The 22,054-nt window shown below is 42.2% G+C and overlaps 1 protein-coding gene across 1 annotated transcript in view; it reads left to right on the forward strand.

Moving 5' to 3' along the window:
* The window catches only part of LOC139647843 (CUB and sushi domain-containing protein 3-like), a 221,515-nt gene that overhangs the window by 116,403 nt on the left and 83,058 nt on the right, over positions 1-22,054 (forward strand). The window contains 6 exon segments of the mRNA XM_071523829.1: positions 12,002-12,115; positions 12,754-12,849; positions 13,240-13,443; positions 19,712-19,836; positions 20,078-20,174; positions 21,362-21,466. Coding sequence (XP_071379930.1) covers positions 12,002-12,115; positions 12,754-12,849; positions 13,240-13,443; positions 19,712-19,836; positions 20,078-20,174; positions 21,362-21,466 — 741 coding nt within the window.

Consider the following 22,054-nt stretch of genomic DNA (forward strand, 5'->3'; position numbering starts at 1 on the left):
CTTACGAAACACAGATTAATCCCCTGTGTGATGATCCAGCCCGACAGTTTAGATCCTCTGTTGCCATCTCCCACTGCTCAGGGAGTCCAGGAACCCACAGGTTTTTTTTCTTTTTTTATAAATATTGCATACAAATGCAGCCTCTGCTTAAATTGCCTGCAGAAGCTTAATGGAGTGTGGAAGTCGCCGAGCAACATTCCCACCTGGCCCTGTGAATTTATTCCAGGGAGGCTCATGGAGTGCAGTCACAGAGGCTATTGAAAAGTCCCGTTGATGATGAACAAGATATTTGCTGCGGCATGGCTTGAGGGAAATATATTCTAAGTGGTGCTCTAACAAAGCAGCTGGGATCCACAGCTAGGATAAAGCAAATTGAAAATGTTTAAAACTGTAATTCCAGTCAAAAGAATAGTACAGTATGTCTTGGAACTAGAACTCCAGCTGTGAACTGAAAAGCCTGAAATGTTGCAACGAGAAAATTCAAAATTATCTAAACCAAGCACCTCTTGTTTGTAGGAAACTGGAAATATTTGAATCTTTGATATGGCAGCTAAAACCAAAAGCCTATACTGAATGCCCACGCGCCAACAGCTCATCTCTCTAGCTGTGAAAAATGAGGCTCTCATCCGTCTCTGGGGTTGGGCTGGGCTTCCTCAAAGCTCAGTGTGAAGAGCATCATTTTTTTCACTAATGCCAGTGGATGAAACCGATCTTATCTTTGTGCCAAGATGCTGTCAGGAAAGCAGCCATTGATCTGTTATACCACAGTACAGCGCAACCACAATGCCACTGTCATATTATTTGTTGTTTGTTTGATTGTTTTACCTTCATTTATTATATTACTTAATCAGGTAAGTCGCAATATGATTTTTTTTTAAAATGACGAAGTGCTGTGTCTAGAGTCCAGTGCTTTTAATTTCCAGATAAGACGGTGTGTGGGGGACATTCTTTTCGATTCTGCCCCAACTTGGCAGCTGAGTCTAACCTATGGGCGACGCGATAGCCGAAATCACATTTCCGTGTCCGGTATACAGGTAATTGAAATTTGTAAGCCTAGGGTAGAGTATCAAACGTGTGTCTAAGTCTGTCCCTCGAATGACCTATAGTGTGCCATAAGCCTTTGAGATGTTGTGTCAAGCTGGTTGAACTGGCAGGAAAAGGTCAGCGGGAAATATCATCTCATGACTCCGGCCCGGCAACCTGAGGGATTTACACCTGGGGGTTGACAGCATTACATAGATGGATGTCTTTTACTGTCAATGTACAGCTGCGGGGGATTAGACAGACCTTGGCAAAGATATATTCAAAATGGCTTTGGATATTACAAGTATGTTGCAAGCACTTGCTGCTCAGAAAATTGAGCAGCTTCAAAACTGGAAGCAGTGCATTTGAAATGAATTAAACCAAGCGCCAGTATGTCAAGACTGTCATATTTTTGAATCACAATAATTTTGTATGTATAGATATAATATTTATGACCTATTCAGGCACTATTTTTCCCCAGGACTTCTACTGTAGGTCTTCCAAAGTAAAAGCACAGGTTTACACCAGCGGGCATAGTTCAGATTCCCTGTCAGGGCTGTGAACACTTGCAAAGTATTGGGAATGTCCACACCTTCACTTAGCTATGTTGGCTGCTAACACATGAATTTTTTTCACGCATAGACGTCACAGTAGAGTTTGTATAGATTGACTCTATTCCATCCCAGCTGTTTGCCGCTGCTGTCTGGCTAGCTGAACGAATCCTTCGGTTAGGCACTTCGCTCACTGTACGAGTCTGTGTTTTCCCTTGGACCTCATTTTGCCACGCCACATTTCACACCTGATATACAAACATAATGCATGCACATAATAAACATCCATCCATACCATCATAATGCACCGCATTGCAATCCAGTAGAGTTGTGCTCGAAGCATCACCTCTATCATACAAATAGATTTGGCCTTTTCGCATAGTACTAGTTGTTGGTCCATATATTTATATTTTAGGTACTTGGTTGTTGCTCTTATCCAGTGAGATTTATAAGTGCATACATGTTAAGATGGGCATTCATATACTTCAACACAAGTGTTGATCATAAAAAAGGATGATAAAAAAAAGAGCTGGCAGCAGACACCAGTGCTGGAAACACACTGCTAGCATAGTGGATAAAATGGGTCCACATTCATTAGTGACCTATCATTTCTTGGTACTACAACGCTCATATGTATGCTCTCTGCATTGCTAATTTTATTTTGCACCATTCAGATGTCATTAAGGTACAATGCACATCTCTCTTGCCCTTTAATGTTTAATTATTCTGTCAGAAATAATGGTTGTAGTCATATTTCAAACAATAACCCTGCTTTTTCTTGAAGAGGTGAATTATTCGTGGCAGCCAACCTTTGCCTTGGGCACTGCTTGTAAACATACAGGCATACACTGGCCCACAGGAATTCTCACTCTTGTTTACACCAAGTTCAGTTGCTAGTATGTAACTTTTTTGGGGGGGGTTTTATACTTCCAACAGGGTTTGCTGTTTAGAGAAAAGCAGGTAGGCTGACAGCTAGGATATTTTGACAAATCAAATCCCAGCATGTACACACACACACACACACACACACACACACACACACACACATACACACCAGTGATGCAAAAATGCCAAACCATGCTTCAAGGTAAATTGATTTTGTATTTAGACTAAGATTAGCCTGGAGGGTACGTTTCTTCAGCTTGGCCCCCTTTGTGAATGTTTGATGGCTTCAGGGGTGAGCCAAATTCTCCCAATTAGTGGAGCCTTACATGATATTTCTTGTGCAGGTTTTTTTTTTTTTCTTTTGCCAGGCAAACTGTTTTTTTTTTTTTTCTAGTTAGATTTGGACCATGCATGAAATATTCCCAGTGAGATGTAGCAACATTTACTCCAAAGAATATTAACTTTGTAGATAACTTGAGAAAATGCCACCATAAAGATATAAAGATCTCATTAAAATCCAGATAAGTCCATTTAAACCCCTAAAGTTGGAAATTGAACCACATCGCTAAAGCCTTCCTTGCAAAACCCTGCAACAATATATTTGCACTATATATAGCTCCAGTCCTGATGTTAACAGGGTTATATAGTACATTTCAGTTTGCTATATAACCATATATTTCATTTTCACAGTTGCAACCTTATTTTTAATGGGGCTGACACCTGTAAGTCTGTGCTTACTATGTACTGCAGTTTACTTTGCCCAAAGCTGCACTTCATCATAAGGTAGTCTCTTACCTGAAGGATCTTCATAATGAGTCATTGGTGAATATGATTTCATAGCCACAACATTCAGTCATTTCTATATCTGCCCAGGGCTTTTTATAGCTCCAGAATATGTGTCTGCATTATACTAACAACAACATATGCATAATGGTTGCCACAGAATGTGTCAGGGGGCGAGACAGGAGCACTGACAGATTGCAGTAATAAATCTGAGCTGTAACAAGTCGGACAGAGAATGAGTGAGAGAGAGTAAAAGAGAGAGAGGCTGTAGAGACTGAGAGAGGGAGAGAGAGAGTCAGGCTAAATATGAGAGAGAGGTAGATGGAGCTTGGCTCCGTTTGAAAGTCTCGGATAAAATGAGTGAGATTGAGAGAGGGTGATAACGAGCGAGAGAACGAGAACGAGAGAGACAGAGTGCCGCCGAATGTGATCATAAAAACTTTGACCCCCGGGGGCTGATTGTTGACTCATCACTGATGTTCAGTGGAGAGTAAGATTATGCCTGGGGCCACCCTGGTACATGACTTGCTGCATCCCACACACAGGAACAGTGTGCAGTGCATATACACTGCAGTCAATGGGCCTCATTTAACAAGCAATTTTTTCGACAGATCTGTTTATAAATCCTTTTCACACGTAGAAATCAGGATTTATCAAAGTTTCTAGGGCTGCAACGTCCCAAATAATCTGGACTCAGAGGGAAGGGAGAAGTGGGGGGAGAGATCTTTCCTACCGGTCAACCCACAGTCCGACAAGGTCTGCTCCCTCGAGCCAAGTTGGCCGGCGAACAGTCTCAGCGCTAGCCATGATGTCACTGTCCCCATCTGGATCAGCGCCAGAGACCGACACATGCCCAATGATATGGCACCGCTGCGCTCATTGGTTTGGGAGAGTGCAGCAGGCAGTTGCTCCCTGGCCTCCTCCTGTCACCTTGACGTTCCTTTTGTTGGCGGCGATGCACTTGTGTAGTGCGCAGTTTTAAATCAAACCACTTTCTTTTAACTTCTTGCACGCTTCCCTGCGAGGTAATGGCGTTCACCTGCTCTCTGATCTCCTTCCATATGTCAGCTTTATGTGGAGCTGTAATCCCACCGCTCCTGCTGCAGAGTAGTATTTGTTTGTTTTTTTTTCAGCGGCACTGAATATTACCACTGTATCCGCGTTGCTGAAGTTCTTCTTTCTCACTTTATTCGATGCCATTTTGGTCTGGAATGAGCTTTTGATGTTGGGCTGCAGCGGTCTGTCCGAGGATGTGTAATTAGAAAGACTGCCTCTGTCAGATTTGAGTGTGTCGTTTTTATTTACACTTGGGGGGAGTACATAGAGGATTCAACAATATGCGGTTTAATTTTTGAGTTGATGCAATTCTGGGTACCCATTGTGTCGGTACAATGGCTTTTAATAGTTGTCACATACGCCCTTGAAGAGTACACTGTCGCAAGAGTCAGGAAGTAAAGATGATGAAAGAGACCCGAGCAAAAATTTAAACAAGCAGGAAAAAAAAGCAATGCAGCTAAAAGTTTAAAGTGGGAGAAAAACAAGCCAATCACATATCCCGTCTCCTCTCCTCCCTGCTTCCAGCTTCCTCCTCCTCCTCCTCTCTCTTTAAGTGCCCAATCCTTCCCTCTTTCAATCCATAGAGGAGAGTTCTTCCCAAGACGGAGGCCTAATGGACTGTATGCAGCCTGTGCCAAGGTGCAGCCACACTCCCTGCCAAAGGGGCTGATGCAATTTCACTGTGATAATGGGTCATTAAAAATATATGTGTCTGTGCTGTCATACAATCCCTCTGGTTTCTGTAAATGAGGCTTGTGTATGCTGTCACAGCCCCATGTCTCAGAAGGCCTGCGCTGCCACAAAGCAAAGACGACAGGTAGCTCTTCCATAATTCATCGCCAGAAGGGCAAACATATGCTGGCATTTTCCTTACCTTTAGCTATTGCCTATGTTCTCAGTGTCTTTAACACCTTTTCAGATGGGCCTAGTGCATATTTTGCCTTAAGGCACATGTAGCGAATGCAGTGGCTCTGGGCTAAAATGGGCTTTAAGTTACATTAGCAGTGCGCTGAGCGATGTTTTCTTTTCACAGCATGTCTGCTCTTCACAGCATGGCCCAGTAATAGTTTACCTGACTGGCTGTGTATCAGTTGGAGCTTCTATCAGTGTTCCTACCCATTTAATTTCTGCCATCATGGCACTGTAGCTTGATTCAGACCATAAATGCTTTGAGTCAAGTGAAGCTTATGCCAATGGGAAACTGTAGTGATAGGAGAGCAAAGTGGTTATTAACACATAAGCAAAGCAAGCAAAAGCTTTTGCCTGTGTGCCTTTATGTGCAAAAAAACCCAAACAAATGGAAACAAGGATATTGGTGTAAAAATATCAGTTGACAATTTGTGAAAGCACATGACCATCAAATGATCACATATCACAGGCAATATGGCCCTAGTCTAAAAAATCACCAATGCTTTAGCTATTGAATTTCAAGGTTTAAGTAGCATCAAACAAGTGTGAAATTTGTTTTTTTTGAGCAGATTTGGAAATGGGTTCTTCTTGATAATCTGTAAGGATTATCATGCTAATATGTGAAATTTCTTGCCGATTAATCCTACTATATATGTCAAAAGAGAAGATGGCATCAGTATCTCTATTATCTCTATTATATGCTCTCTCTGCTGTTAATACATCTTCAGTCAGGAGAGGAAGACAGAGAGGCAAACGACAGAGAGAGAGGGAGATGGAGACCCTATAAAAGAAGTCAAGGATCACTGATTAGCTTCCACATGATGCCTGAGCAGGGGAGCCTGTTATCTGCCCCTTATACTCTATTATAGATAAATACTCAATTCTGATTGGCTGAAGGGCGTCTTTTTTTGATACCCAGACACCTCCAGCAAAACTGGCTTATCACCATTCCAACTTGATGTGCAAGCAAAGTTTGGAGTGTCCGGTTTCAACCATGCATTGATAAAATGGAATGAAATTTCAATCATTTGAATTTCACTTATATGATTCACTTATATGAACATATATATACATATAAGCCCCCAGGGCTTCAGGTCTTCTGTCTCGGGGCTCCTGGCAGATTTGGTTACTCCTACCACAGGCTTTTCAGACATGCACAGTTTAACAAGGACCCCTGAAAATCCTACAGGCTCTTAGCAACAATATACTGTAGATGCCCGCCCTTCTGGCAAGCATAAAAAAACAAATAACTAAGAGGGAATCACCTTTGCTGGGGGAAAAAGAAACTTTGCGCTGAACAAAGCCCAAATGAAAGTTTTCTTTGAGGAAATGCAGGTGAACAGTATTTTTTTTTCTAACTCTGGCAAGTGGCCTCCATATAAGCAGGATAATATACTCCAAGGGGATCTCCACTTTGCACTGTGGAATTTGTTGCCTGTGTAGCATTCATGAATTTCTTTTAGGGTAATCATATCAACCACACACGTACACACACACACACACACACACACACACACACACACACAAGATCCAATAGGCCACGTTCATTCATTCTGTAGCAGTAAGATCAAATAGGAGATGGAGGAGAGATGGAGACCGAAAAAGCTGTTCTGAGATTATGACATTTGTGTTCCCTGTTGTATTGTAATAATCCTATCTGCAGCATATGCCCTTGTTTTTGACAGGAAGAGGACACCGTCCCAAAAGCCAAGATGATGATAAAGAAGCCAGACGAAAAGTGAGAGGTGCAGCCAAAGTTTATAGTGGAGGGAGAATAGCAGTGAGCCAATCAGATATGTTGTCGGCTCTCCAGCCTCCACCCTCCTCCACTTCTTTTCTCTTCTGTACTCTCCTCCAAACAAGTCAATTCATAGGGGAAAGCTCTTTCCAAAGACACAGGGTTACATATACTTATATAGGATTGTTTTGTTTTCACTGGCACTGCCACTGCAACTGATCTTGCATCACTTTTAAATCACTTTTAACATTTATCATGGATAAACATACACTGCCTGGCCATCAAATATGATTGGTAGATGTTCATCACATGTGACAAAACATCTTACATGAAAGATTTTTTTTTTTGTAGCATTCAAGAATACACAAACAACACTGATGGCAGGGTTAGAATTTGGAGTGAACAGCATGAATCCATGGATGCATCCTGCCTGCTGTAAACAGTACAGGCTGTTGGTGGTGGTGTAATGGTGTAGGGAATGTTTTCTTGGCACACATTAGTCCCCTTAGTACCAACTGAGCATCACTTAGACACCACAGCGCACCTTAACATTGTCGCTGACCAGGTGCATCCATTCACCGCCGCAGACAAACCCTTTTAAAAATGGATACTTCCAGCAGGATAATGCTCCATGTCACAAAGCGCGCATTGTCTCAAGATGGTTCCACCAAAGTGACAGTGACTTTAATTTACTCCAGCGGCCTGGGCTTTCTCCAGTTCTCAACCCAATAGAGTGCCTTCGGCATGAGGTAGAAAGGGATTTTTCGCAGCATGAATGTGCCGCCGAAAAAATCTGCTGGAACTGTGTGTATTGAATCAGCACCCACCAAGATCCCTGTGGAACGTTTCCAGCACCTTGTTGAATCCATTTCCCAAAGAATTTAGGCTTTTCTGAAGGCAAAAGGGAGTCCTATGCGGTCTTCGCGAGGTGTATCTAATAAAGCGAATTCGGAGAGTACACTGTAGGTGACTGTGCTTTTCCTACGATCCCTTCGGCTCCTGTTAATGAGTCTACTGTGTGCTGTCGTGACCCCAGATTCTGATTTGATTTCCTTAATCGTGTGATTAATTAAAGCGGTCCCCTCAATCCATTAAAGATGACTGTCTGAAACCTCCAAAGACTGTAGAAGCCACCACAGCCTCTTGTTGCATTTTACAAAAATCGCTATATTTTGAGAAGAAAAGGAAATTAGATTACCATCACATGTGATTAGGATCAACCAGTAATTTGGCGCTTTTGCGTTATCAATTCCCAGTGGGCATGTTGGTTCGAGATAATACACTAATATCATGATCAAACACCCATAGAGAAATGGAAATTAGATCGGAGAGACTTAATCGCTATGGGAGAATTCAAGGTGAAGCATAGGGGTATAAAGTATGTGTAGATGCAGGCTTGAAAAGTGACACCCTCCATTGTACCAAAGTATGTTGCATTATACTACTACTACTACTACACCCAGAGGACAAAAGATTCATCATAGTCTTGCATAAATTAGGTAACAAGTTTATGATGATTTATTGACTTAATAGCTGGACGTGATTACAGCAGAGGAGCAGGTTGGAGTCATGCTTGGCTGGCTTTGGATTAGAGAGAGAAATGAGCAAGACTGTACTCGTGAGTGTGTGTATACACTTGCTTCCGTGTGTGTGCGTGTGTGTGTGTGTGTCTGTGTGTGTGTGTGTGTGTGCACCAAGCTATGAAGTGCAGCCTATTCTGCATAACACTGTGCTGGTATGCTAATACCATAGCAGTGAGCTCTCCCTAAGGGAACGAGCATCTCTTATTCAGACACTGGTTCAGCCATAGGCAGCCGTACTACTCAACAGAGGAAGAACAGCGGTGTGCGTGCGTGTTTGTCTGTGCCGCTCTGTGTGCGTGCGTGTGCATTTGTATTTTGGGTTTTTTTGCTTTGTCAAAGTTTCCTGGCTGTCATTTGTCTTTGGCTGCTGTTTGTGTTCGATCTATTTCATGTCACACAGAACGAGTAGTGAGTCACCTTTATTATAAAAACATAGAAATTGTTCCACCCACCCTCGCACCCCCTCTTTCCTGCTCTCTCCATTTCTTAGTCTTTCCCTCTTTCGTGTTGCTTTCTCTCTCTTTCTCCTCTCTCTCTCTCTCTCTCTCTCTCTCTCTCTCTCTCTCTCTCTCTCGCTCTCGCTCTCTCTTTGAAAGTTCTGTGGCTGGTATAACAGCTTACAGTACTGTACTGTGAGGCTATATGCCAGAGAAGCTCCGTACTGCTACAAAATGGAGATGACAGGAAGCTCTTCCATAATTCATCGCCAGAAGGACAAACATATGCTGCCATTTTTCTTACCTTTAGCTATTGCCTGTGTTACCAGTGTCTTTAACACCTCTTCAGATGCACTTTGTGCATGTTTTGCCTTAAGGCACATGTGGCTAATGCAGTGGTTCTGAGCGAAAACAGGCTTTCACGTACTTTCAGTTAGCAGCATCCCGAGTGAAGTCTGCTATTCACGGCATGGCCCAATAATAGTACCTGAGTGTCTGTGTACAGCTATCTGTTTTTCACTGGTTTCATTTCTGTCACCATGGTAGCACCACACCAAATTACTAAACTAAAATATTTTGCTCATGTTCACTGCAGCTCCTTCGAGGTTCATTAGAAGGATAACCAGGTGTCAGTTTGTTCAAATCTAACCAGTAGACATAAACATACAACTAGGCTGAACAAACTGCTTGACTCAAACTGGCGTACTTTTATTTTCTAAATGAACTTAGACATGGTACTGGTTCTTTCTATTTAGAAACTCGATAAAGAACTCTAAAGAATCAAATAGAGATTAATGTTTGATGAAGAAGCGCATACTGTAGGAACTAAGACCGTGCTGTTTATCAGTGGTATTTCTCACAGATTAAACCTACTTGTTAAAAGGGAAGATGGCGGTAGTATTTCATACTAATATGCTTTCCCTGCTGTTCATACATCTTAATCAGGAGGGAGGGAAGAGGGGAGAGAGAGCTAGAGTCATGGAGAGAGAGTGATAGAATGATAGAGAGCAGTGCAAAAGGAGGGTTTAGCTTCCATGTGATGCCTGTGCACCAGAGGGTGAGATTGAGACCGTTATCTGCCCCATAGATAATGCACACACATATACGTGCACGGACATGCACGTGGTAACACATGCGCGCACGCACACACACCGCATCACAGACCTAGTGATCCAATCGGCCATGTCCATTCATTCGGTCGGAGAAAGATCAGATTACTTTCAAGGGCGTATACACATTGATATAATCAGGAATGGTTAATTGGAAATATTCATGCAGGACATTATTTACATAATTCTCTGATGTTCATTGTCATAGGTTCTTAGTCTCTTATTTTCCCTGACTGCTCTTGACTGAGGATGAAGATTTAATTATTATTCTTGTGATAAACAATACTGTTCTCATTTGACATGTCATTTAGTAAAGGTCTTTTAATTAAATTAAAGGTCATACTCCAGTAGGACATTGTCCAGATGCCCTCTTGATGAAGCTCACAGTGCATGACTTTATTTCAGCTGGTTTAGATTTAGGGTCAGAGTGTTCCTAGTAAGCTGTAGTGTGCTAAAAGTTGGGATTCATTATTATTTATTCATTCATGATTTGGTATTCATTATTCATTACTATCATTCAGTAGTAGCATCTGAACGGATGGTTGTTTGTGGCAACACTTTCAAACTTTTGACCATAATGACATGCCAAAATATATCATACTTATGGCCTTACATTTAATTTAAATTAATTTCATAAAAAAAGTTGCGACCAGTTAAAATGAAAAGTAGGGTCAGGTAGAATTGTGGGTTTAGGATGTATATTTACATAATGGGCTTATAGCTGGTTATAGGTATGATACATCCATATACATTAGCATCGGCATAGCTCAATCAGCATAATATTATCTGAGGTGCAGAGAAATAAATTTTGTCTTAACTATTAAATGGTATCATCTGAAAAGTGAAACTGTGCTTGCAGTCTATTCTGTTGTGCTCTCATATATATTCTCTATCCCCTGTCTTACATAGCAATCATATACCGTACTGTGCAAAGGTCGCACTTGTACCATGTCCGCCTCCTTAGCAGTACATCAGTGGTTCTCCACATTTTTAATGCTGTGGTACACCTAAGTGAGACATAAAATTCAAAGGCACATTCGCTGTAATTATTGAGTGCTAAGAAAATGTCACATAAAGGATTACGGAGTGTGAGTGGAAGCCAAGTATGCCGAGTATGAAGAGCAAATAGTAACATACACTGTGAAAAGCTGCTCTCCAAGAAGCCTACTGCACCAAAAGTATGAATTTCTGTGGCAGGTGGTGATGATTTGCTTCATGTTTGTATTGTTTCTACGCATCGGAGTGAAATGAATTGGTATTTTGAGGACTTGTGAGATCTGAGGAAAAACCCCAGGCGCACCTGAGCTCTTCTCAGCACAGTGGATCATCGACCACAATTTGCCACAATTTATGAGGATTGAGTACTGATCCAAGGTATTTGATAAGGCTGCAGGATCACGTGCTGTTATTTCTCCATCGCATGAGGGCCAAACTAGCTACAGATCAGCAATCCTTTCGATATTTCGACAGCACCGACTCTTATCACTCAATTAATAATTACAGACCTTTGAAACCAGATTTAGTGCATCGTTTCTGCTAAAATGCTCCTGCTCAAGGCTTGAGCTTTATGACTTATTGGTTAGTTAAAATTGTCTGGTGTGTCCTTTTGGAGAGAGAGACATGCAAATGAGGTTTGAAACATGACCTGTGAAGCAGAAAGGGAGCGCTCCACTTAGAACAAAATTAACCTCTAGTGTTGCTGGCTCCAAGGTGTCAGTGACGTCAAAGTAACAGCCTGACTCTTAAAAAGATTCAACAATTTTGATTCAGACCAGCCTACCTGATAATTGCCCCCCCTGGGACACTAAGAACCACAGTGAGCTGGGCTGAACTAAGCGGACATATATTTTTGGATTGCCACAAGATCACATTTTGATGCACAATGTTTTCCCTCTTTCTTTGTCTCCTGCTCTTCCTATCCCTCCAGTGCTGTTTGGTCAGTTTGTGGTATTCCAGACCCTGACCAGTGATGTGGTTGAGATCTATGATGGACCCTCTACAGATTCTGCCCTCCTTTCATCCATCTATGGATCCCACTCAGGTAAAACTTATGAAACCTCTTTTCTTTATTTAGCTGTGGCAGCTCATAGATATGAGTCATTGTGTAAAGCACAGCAGTACAGGCAAGACAGCATATCTATCTTTCAATTCAGCCTAAATAAGATAACTTTCATTTTTTTTTCCCCCAGAGGAACTTGAAATCAAATCTAAACACAGCTTTATGCTGTCAAGGATAAAGGATTTTTTTTCTTCACATCTAATTAATCATGATATAATGAAACACAATGATGATACATAATAAGTTATGATTATAAATGAATAAACTCCTCTGAGATCCCAATTAAAACAACAAAAGCAAAACAGCTGTTGTAAATTGTTGTTGTCACACCCTACTCGCAATATTACAGATTTTGACAGTTTCTAATGTAAAATGTAAGAATTAATTTTCTCTGCTTTTCCCTATTTTTGCAATGAGGATGTAGATCAGATTAGACTGTAGAAATGAATTGCAATGAAACGTAGCATATTAGACACTGTTTAAACAAACATAGCTACATGACTGTCTCACAGAACTGAATCAAAATTTGCCTTTTTCTGTTAATATTTAATGCAGTGACATTTGAAGACAAAATCATATAAAATATCCCTGATAATGTCCCTTTTGCTTTTACCACATAGGCGAGACACTCCCTTTGAGTTCAGGAAACAAGATCACACTCAAGTTTACCACTAATGGAACAGAAACCGCAAAAGGATTTCATTTTGTTTACCAAGGTAAGACTCTTTTCCTGATGCTTTCCAGATGTTTGTTATGGAAGCTTTCATTTTACTTGTGTTAAAGTGTTGTATTGGCATTGGCAGTGCATTGGCTTGCTTTAAAAAAAAGAAAAAGATTTAGCCATGCATTCATCACATACAGTCTGTTCAGCAGACTGCCATTGACTGTGGCTGGGCCTGGCTGAACAGAGTAAAGGGACAGAGCTTCTCCTGGCACAGCCGACTGGAGTGACTGATGATGTGAGAGGAGATTCAGAGGGGCTTGACCATTTCTCTCTGCCTTCTTTGTCTTCCCATCTCTCGTTCTCCCCGTCCACCCTCCTCCCCCCCTCCGTTTCTGTCTGTTTCTGCCTCTCACGCTCGCTCGCTCCCTCCCGTCCTCCCCAGCTGTCCCCAGGACGAGCGCCTCGCAGTGCAGCTCGGTCCCCGAGCCTCGGTTTGGGAAGCGGATAGGGAACGACTTTGGCATCGGCACGGTGGTCGTGTTTGAATGCAATCCAGGCTACACGCTGCACGGCTCCAACGCCATCAGGTGCGAGGCCGTGCCCAGCGCCCTGGCCCAGTGGAACGGCACTGTGCCCACATGTGTCGGTGAGTGACCTTATCCAGGTCCCACTCCGCATGCACACACACACACACACACACACAGATCCACAAAGAAGGAGCAGGTGCATAAAGATGGTGGGTGCCTGGTTTTTTTCTGGTCATTACTTTTCTTCATGCCCATTCCAGATTGTCAAGCATCCAAAGTCTCCCTCCGATCAAAGACAAACGCAAAGATGTGCATTGGACCAGGCATCTATTCAAGGAACCAGCATCTTTCTGTACATGGTCCTTTGGCAAGCGTACACAGAAGCATGTACGCACAAATATACCTGCATGGATGCACACACTGCACGCACACGTTCATACGCATGCACAGATTTATGTGGCTCGTCTCCACACACAGTTTCCCACATATTTATATACACACACACACACACAGAAGGACAAAGATGTACTCAGTCTCACACAGACACCCACATACCTACCTGGGGATGATAAAGAGCTACATAGATGAGGTTGGGAGAGATCTATTGAAGGCAGGCCGCGTGCCAGCCAGCAAATAGTCCTAGCCGGTGAACGCCGGAGATTTCGAGCCAGGGTTCATCTGAGTTTACTGCCAAATGGTGGGGGAATAGCAGTGGCACGCGCAGTTCCATTTTAAACACAGTGATCTTTATCTGGAGATTGAATCTGGCTGAAGCATCTCCCCCGGCGGCAGTGTACTCGTCCAGAATAATGGATATAGTTTCATGACAGCTTCAACAAAAACACTATGCTCAATTACTCAAGCCCTCTTTATGGGATATGACGGCAGCGAACCCCGCTCTCCTGCGCGGTACCTGTTTTTAGAAGGTTACTTTCCCCGGCTCCTTGTCCGGCTGCGATTGGCCCGGCTCGTCACGCAACACTTGTTGTGCTTTTGATCCACAAATGCAAAGCTGTTGAATTACAGAGTTGCGCTATTGTAGCACAGCGTTCTATCATGATTTAATTAGCCTCGCCTGAATGGTTGCATAATGTTCCGATGGTCCCCATTGAGTTTTATAGGAGGATAGTGGAATTGAATAAATAGTGGTGTGTTTGTGTGTGTGCGTGTGTGTGTGTGTGTGTGTGTATTTCCAGATGGATTTTGACTTGGAAAAAAATTGTAAAGTCAGCATTCAAAAATTAACATAACCAAGTTGATTTCTCAGTTCTTCCGTTCTGGGAATCAATTACTGCTTGCTCAGCACAGTTGCTGCAGAAATCATTTACCATCACTTTACACATGTGCCTCAGATTGTGCAAATTAACAAGGGGCTCAATGTAAGTAAACTGTTGATTTTGTTTATTTTATATATTGAAAGACATTTTCCATGCAAATTATACAAATCTTGCACTTTTACCAACTGCAAATGCCTTCATGTTTATGTATATAGTTAGATAGATGAGGCCCACCTTTTGAATACATGTATTCATTTCAGTAGGTTTGTTCCCTGTACAGCCGAGAGCACAACAGCTGAAAAAAAAAACTGATCATAGAAAATCATTACCGCCCAAAATTACATGGACTCACAGATTGCCATGATTCATACTTGGCGTTGCCACAACATGGAGTTGCCAACGAGTAAACAGTGTCGCACCAAGCTAGTTTTGAAACACTGGAATCTTATTTCGGAATAGCCTCCCAAGACCAATTAAACTGTCTCAGTCTAGGGTTTGCAAAGGCCAGAGCGCCTCTCTGGACATGAGCTGCTCTTGAGGCCATGATACTTAGGAAACATGTTTTGGTAATGGAAATGGAAATTGTGGCTAATATGACTTACAGTGTTTTGTCATTATAATGTTCATTTTTGCCCAATAGATTATCCACATTGAATTTCACCCATTGGCTATCCCCCAGCCCTGCTCAAACCAATGCCTGTCATCTCTTCTGTTGCCTCCAAAACTTATAACTTTGAAACTTAGAATAGATGCTGCAACATTTCCACCATATTCAGTCCCAATTAGACTGTCCCACACAATTTTAGAAGAGTTCAAATCCTATGGCGTAGTTGTTTTTAACAGACTTTCTCAGAGCAAACTGACCTTGGAAAATTGGTAGAGATGCCAGCTTTGGTGCTTAATTGGTCCAAGAAAACTTGATGTATGCCTTTAGGTGGAGAGTTGAACTCTACCATTAATAATGGAGAGAAATGGGAGATAATGGAGGCAATATAAGCTACGATTTTATAGTTTAGATACTGGCACAGTTCAGTGGTGACAGTAATTCTCATTACAAGCAACAGAATTGGCAAAAAGCAATTTTGACCACACTGCATTATTTTGTTGTTGTCTGAAAAACTTTCAAATTGAATATAAACAAAATATAAATACAGATATAAATTCAATAGAAACATAAATTTAAACTTGGAGAAAAATAAGATACTTAGGAAAAAAATAGGAAAATATAATTAAAATATAACATTTCCCACATGGTGCATTAGATATGAAAGCACCCATATTGCGTATGTGTCAATCACCAGACACGTTTTTGACACCTTAATTAAAACATCTCTAATGAAAACTTGCAGCGAGTTTCTTGCATATCAGACGGTGCAGATAGCTTTTTGCAATGCATGCATTCCCCACGCTTGTCTACCTGCTGTAAATATGACATATGAGCCTGTCAGAGATAGGTGGGGAGTATTCATCCTTTTATGACTGTCATGGTTTTTAATCACGCTCAACCGATTACATTAACTTATAGCTCATGCGACTCGAAGGAGCTGTTAAGCTCGCGAAACAATATCCTTTGAAATGTTTTTGATGGTCGTAAAGTCGGCAGGGAAATCCTCAACCTAAGTTCCACTCTCTGTGTGTGTGTGTGTAATCAGTGTGACCGGTCATTGTGCGGTCTTTATTTTTGCAATGTTAATATCACCCCCAAATTATGCTATGCTTAAATCTGTTGCACTTATTTTCCAGGCCTTTGTTTCAGCATGAAAATGTAGAATTCAGCAGGGTCTGATGATGAAAAAATAATTATTTTCTGCTGTGCATTTTTCTGTTTACTTATTTTTATAACTTATAAAAAAATTATAAAAAAAAAAGAATAATTATTACACCATGGAAATGGCCCATCAAAACATTATATACTGTTTGACTGTGCCAAAGGTCATTGTCTTGAGAATGCACTGAGATGGATACTATGTGTGAAAGAGACTTTGGAGAGCCAGCAGAAAGTGTTCAAATATACGTCAAGGTTACTGATAATAGCAGCCTGATCACTCAGTGGGGCTTGAGCTGCAGTCATATTTCACCTCTTGTTATTCATTGTGTAGCCACTTCACACCTTCAGGTCACCTTTAACTAGCATCCCCGTGATATGATATTCTGACAATGGTCCTCCAGATTTCAGAGGCACTGACATTCTTCAGTTTCCATTTGTGGAGCAGAATTCATGACGACAATGCGAGCTGTTCTCGTTCGGTCGTGATCTAGGAGTTAATCGATTTCAATATTGAACACTCTACATGCGACATGCGTTAGCTGAAGATGACTTCACCGTGGCGGTGATTATATGAAAGCGTGATTACTCCGCTGTGTGATTGCTGTGAGGTATATAGGGCTCATTTTCTCCAATGTTTCGCCTGGAAGGAGAGGAATGAAGAAGTCATTTTGGCATGATTTTCAGAGCATGTGTGGGAGGGTGGATATCACCTGTAAAATATTGATGAGTTTGAAATTGCGGCAAACTGATGACTTGAAAAATCTGTTTTTTTTTTCACTTCTCCCTCAGCTATTTTTTTCCTTCTTGCTAAGTAGCATATTTTTCTCTCTGTCTTTCTTTCTGTCTCTTATCTCCCCCTTGTCTTTTTTGTCTTTCAAATCAAATCCTCCAGTGGCTGATGGATATCGAAAACAGTGATTATCATTGACCTGTACAGACTAAACCCTTGTCCTTGAATAATAGCATCTGGTCCCTCATTGTGAGGACACATTCCCTCTGTGTTGAACATCTCAAGGACTTTCTCCCTTTTGGGTGACAGCTTTGCTTGTGGTCCCGTAGGAGAAGTGTTTAATACAATAGCTGGGTAAACTTGAACATCAGAGGTCTGATTAACAAAGTCCTCGATGGATGTAGAAGAAGATAAGAAGTGCATTGTTCCCCCAACTGGCAGTTACATCCTTAGAAAATCTAGGGAGCTCTTGTGTCTGTATCAGGAGTGAGGGAAGAAAGGAATAAAAGAGTAAGTGGGTTTGAGTCAGTGGGCTTGGTTGTAGATTTTTCCATCACTTCATCTTTGCAGGATATCTGTCATGAAATGAATGTCGAAATACACAGGGTGGCTTAACAGATGTCCGACAAATACACACCAGCTGGTGACAGCATAACAATGGATCTCAACAGAGCACAGCAACAATGGAAAAGGACACATATTTCTACATTACACCTCCTCTCTCCTCAAAGTGTGTGATTTTGATGGCTGTCTATAACAGTCCAGTAAGTCACCGCTTGTTTCAATAAGTAGCCAGCAAAGCTTACATTTCAATTGGAAGGGAATGCATTTTGTTCTAGGTTTTGTCATGTTTAGCAATCTAATGGATTCCTGTCTGCATGCCTGGGTTACCACAGTCCATTATGGACAAAACTGGAGCCAAACACCATGCAAAGCGTTGTTGGCTGGATGAAAGGCTAATTGGCACCCATATTGTATGAAAAGCAATAAGGAAATTGTGGCTCTGTCATTAAGCTTTTTTCTTTTTTTTTTCTTCTACCTCACTGGAGCTATAATGTACATTACTTTCCATTACATGACCCAATCCATATTGTGCTGAGTGCCATTTTGAGAGAATCTGACACTGCAACGTATGCAGCAAGCAAAGGTTTCAGGTCTGTATTTAACTGGGATTGTCAGAGTAAGAAAAGTTATCTAAAAATGAGTTTGCCTCTTAAGTACATCATGGTGCCTGACATTGTCAGCACAACCTGGCCAGTGATTCCAGTTCAACACGGCATTAGGAGAGGCTTGACAAATATATTCCTCGTGGCACTGTTGGAAACAAGGTGTGCTAAGACAGGACTCGCACTCAGAATTGAAATATGTGATTTGTATGGCCTGCGAGAGATGAAATTGCACTTCAGGGTACAACTGTTTCCCTCTGCATGGAACAAGAGAAGAGTGTGTCCTGCCCCCTAATCTGTGGTGTCACCTCCATGTTAAACCCCACTGAGAATTAAAATGACAAAGACAGACAAAATTACTCATGGCACAAGATGATTTTCTGGGAACAACAAGCATTTTCTGCTTCAGAACTGACAGCATGGCCGTAAAATAAAGCACATCTGTAGCTTTGTAGCTAGATCTCAAACAGTATATGAATACACAGAATCAGGCTGTCATCCATTGCCAGTGCAGGTTTTACATCCTGAGGACTCTAATCTTATTGATAAGAGTCTTAGGTCTTATTGTCAGCCCATAGAATTACGGTATATCAAATAATTCAACAAACATTCATGCAGAATCCAGGCATTCGCAGCTATGCCATATATAGGGTACACACACCTATTTCCTATTTGATTTAATTAATTTGTGACACAAGTACTGTCCTCCATTCTGTGCACCTAATGCCTCGGGGAGGATTTTTTCTAGCCACACATTCGTATAGACTCTCTCCTGGGCTGAAATGATGTTGAATGTAGCATTTACATGGTTCCCAGCTTCTCAGTCTAGCTTGATTTAATCAGTGCCTGTCTGAAAATCCATCTGCATGACTTAAAAACCCCACTGGTAGATTTAGATGTTAGTATTCACTTGTGCAACGAGGCATCAACATGATAGAACTGTGCTGCATGATTCAGGCATGCATGATTGATGAATCTATTCCTGTCTTTTACAGTATACAGTCGGCATATTTGCAAGCCCCGTGCTCCCTCCCTTGCCCCCCCCCCCCCCCCCCCCCCCCCCCCACACACACACACAAATACACACACACGCGCACGCATTCCATTTGGACGATAAGTAAAGCTTAAAATATATATATATATGCTGCCTATACATTCTATTAACCTCGAGGATTCCTATAGGTGAAATGTTTATCGCATACCTCTGGAAAATTACTTCCTCTTCATTTTGAAGGAGTGCACATTTAAACGTGCGATGGTGCTGTTGCGGGCTCATATCTCCTCCTCCTTCCCCCGCTGTGCCCCCCTGCCCACTCCTGGATCTGCAGGTGTGTGTGCGTAGACTTCACATCACTTCAGTCTGAACTCTGTCGTGACTGACTCTCCTTCTCTCTCTCTCTCTCTCTCCCTCTCTCTCTCTCTCTCAATCTCTGGCTCTCGCTCTAGTTCCCTGCGGCGGGGTGTTAACTGAACGCAAGGGGACCATCCTCTCTCCTGGATACCCAGAGCCGTACGCCAACTATCTGAACTGTGCCTGGAAAATCTCTGTTCCCGAGGGAGCCGGCATCCAAGTGAGAGGACACAGTTGGAGACCTTAGGAGTAAAATGTTTGATGGGAGTTTAAAGGAGTTCTGGGGTGGATTCATTTTTAATCAACCCCCTTGTAATTATTAATAAGTCAGCCATTTTGCTCCATGTAAATATCCTTGGTTTTTGTGATTTTTTTTTTTTGATGTTTGGAAGATAATCCACTTTTCATGCTTTTTTTCTTCGTCTCTCCATCGTTTGTATTAAATTATCTTTCCCTTTCAGATTCAAGTTGTGACCTTTGCCACGGAACACAACTGGGACTCGCTGGATTTTTTCGACGGGGTTGATGGCAACGCTCCAAGGCTCGGCAGCTACTCAGGTAAAACCGATGCAACTGAATTTTACTTGTCAGCTCCCGCCTGAATTTCAATCAAACGTCACAGAGCCTCCCGTGTCTGAGCAGCAGACAGATGTGGTGATGGAGCTGATGACATTTGGCACGTCCTTTGAGAGTGCTGTCTTAAAACCTGTTAAGCTCCCAGTCAAAGAAGGAGAAAGATCGACCCCTTCCCCACACATTGTACTTTTCTCTGCAGTGGTTATCTTCGTATTCTATGCCCTATTTTGGCCTGGGATTTTAGAAATTTAGTGTTGCCTTAGGCCTCAGTGTAATGAAACTGGCGCTCTTGCCACGTGGTAACCCACTAGAAACAGGCCTTCACTTCATTTTGGATTCTGAATTCTAGTTTAAGAAGCACTGGTGTAGCATAATGAGTTTTGCCTCCATATCAGCTATCACTTTTGTGAGACTAGGTGTCAAATTTCTCAAATGGCGGATATCTCATTTTGGAACAAAACTCTTTACATATCGTAATAGCTCCACAGTGTGGCTCTCTCACTGCACAGGGCAGCACTGTGGTGTGGAAAGGCTGGGGGAGTTTAAATAGCCAGCAATCAATTTTATCCTGGGGGAACCTTTGATTATATGTAAGAGTCTCCATGCAAATTGCTCAAGACATAGGGCTGGAATACAGAAAATTATATAGACCTCATTGGTGCCACGCATACTGAATATTCTGTGAATTCCCCCACGGTGCATGCTCTTCTGAGAGTATAGAGGAAGTGTGTGGAACATGATTTACACTTTTATAAGGTATAATAGAGGCAGCATCTATAGTGTGATCTATTTAGCTGTATGCTTGTTGTAGTTATATAGTTATAGGTAGAACCTTTTGTCACCTTGTGCTGTGAGCGTCGATTTGAAAGGATGACCTCCATATCACTGCTATAGTGAGATACCTAGCACTGTCAAATAGAGCTGACATACAATACAGTGATAAGTTACTTATCAACAGAGCAAGGTTATGGAGCTGACATGGCTGCTGCTCAGAGCCGCAATGTTCAGACTCTGTCAAAGTATGGCTCTGGTATAGGACTGCAACAGAAAGCATAATGAATCTGCAGCAGAACTACTACTGGTATATGTGTGACTGCAGGACTATATAGCAGAAGGAACAACATTCTATATATTGGACAGCCTTCTGTATATTTTATGTGTGATTACAGGTACGACCATCCCCCAACTGCTGAACAGCACCTCCAACAACCTGTATCTGACCTTCCAGTCCGACATCAGCGTCTCAGCCGCGGGCTTCCACTTGGAGTACACAGGTATGAGGAGAGAGAGAGAGACGGCTTGTCTGTCTGCCTGCCTGCCTGCCTGTCAGTTTGTCTGTGTACACGTCTCTGTGCGTCTACCTGCCACCGGCTTCCAGCTGCCGTACCGTACACGGGCATGAGAAACGAGAGCGGCAGCTTGTCTGGCTGGCACAGGTGGAGGGACTGAGAGAGTGAAAGAGAGAGACGGAGAATGAGTGAGTGAGTGGAAGTCGGTTTCTCTTCCTGCATGCCTGTAACCCTATTTCTCTGACTGCATCTCTAATTTTCTATTTTCCTATCTGCTTGTCCGCCTTCACTACCTGTCAGCCCGGCTGTCTGGCTCAGTATCTTGTTCTATCTGTGATTATTCCCCCCATGGCTTGGAGCTGCTCTGCAGAGTCCTTGCTTCAAGCTGCCGGACTTCCATCCTCCTTCATTTAGCTGCTCAATTGACTTGTCTCTCAGTAGGTGTTCCCTCAGTGTCCGCTTGTTCCCACTGTTCTTTACATGTCTATATGGCATTTTGACTCCTTGTTTCTTCTAATGTCAGGATAATTTTAGTCTGTCTCTGTCTCTTTCTCTCCGGGTTGCACTCATCCA

This window comes from Centroberyx affinis, unplaced genomic scaffold, assembly GCF_046629955.1.
Source record: "Centroberyx affinis isolate AG114_WGS23_722 - 3 ecotype Tasmania unplaced genomic scaffold, CSIRO-AGI_Caff_v1 ptg000102l_1, whole genome shotgun sequence".
Taxonomy (NCBI): Eukaryota; Metazoa; Chordata; class Actinopteri; order Beryciformes; family Berycidae; genus Centroberyx; species Centroberyx affinis.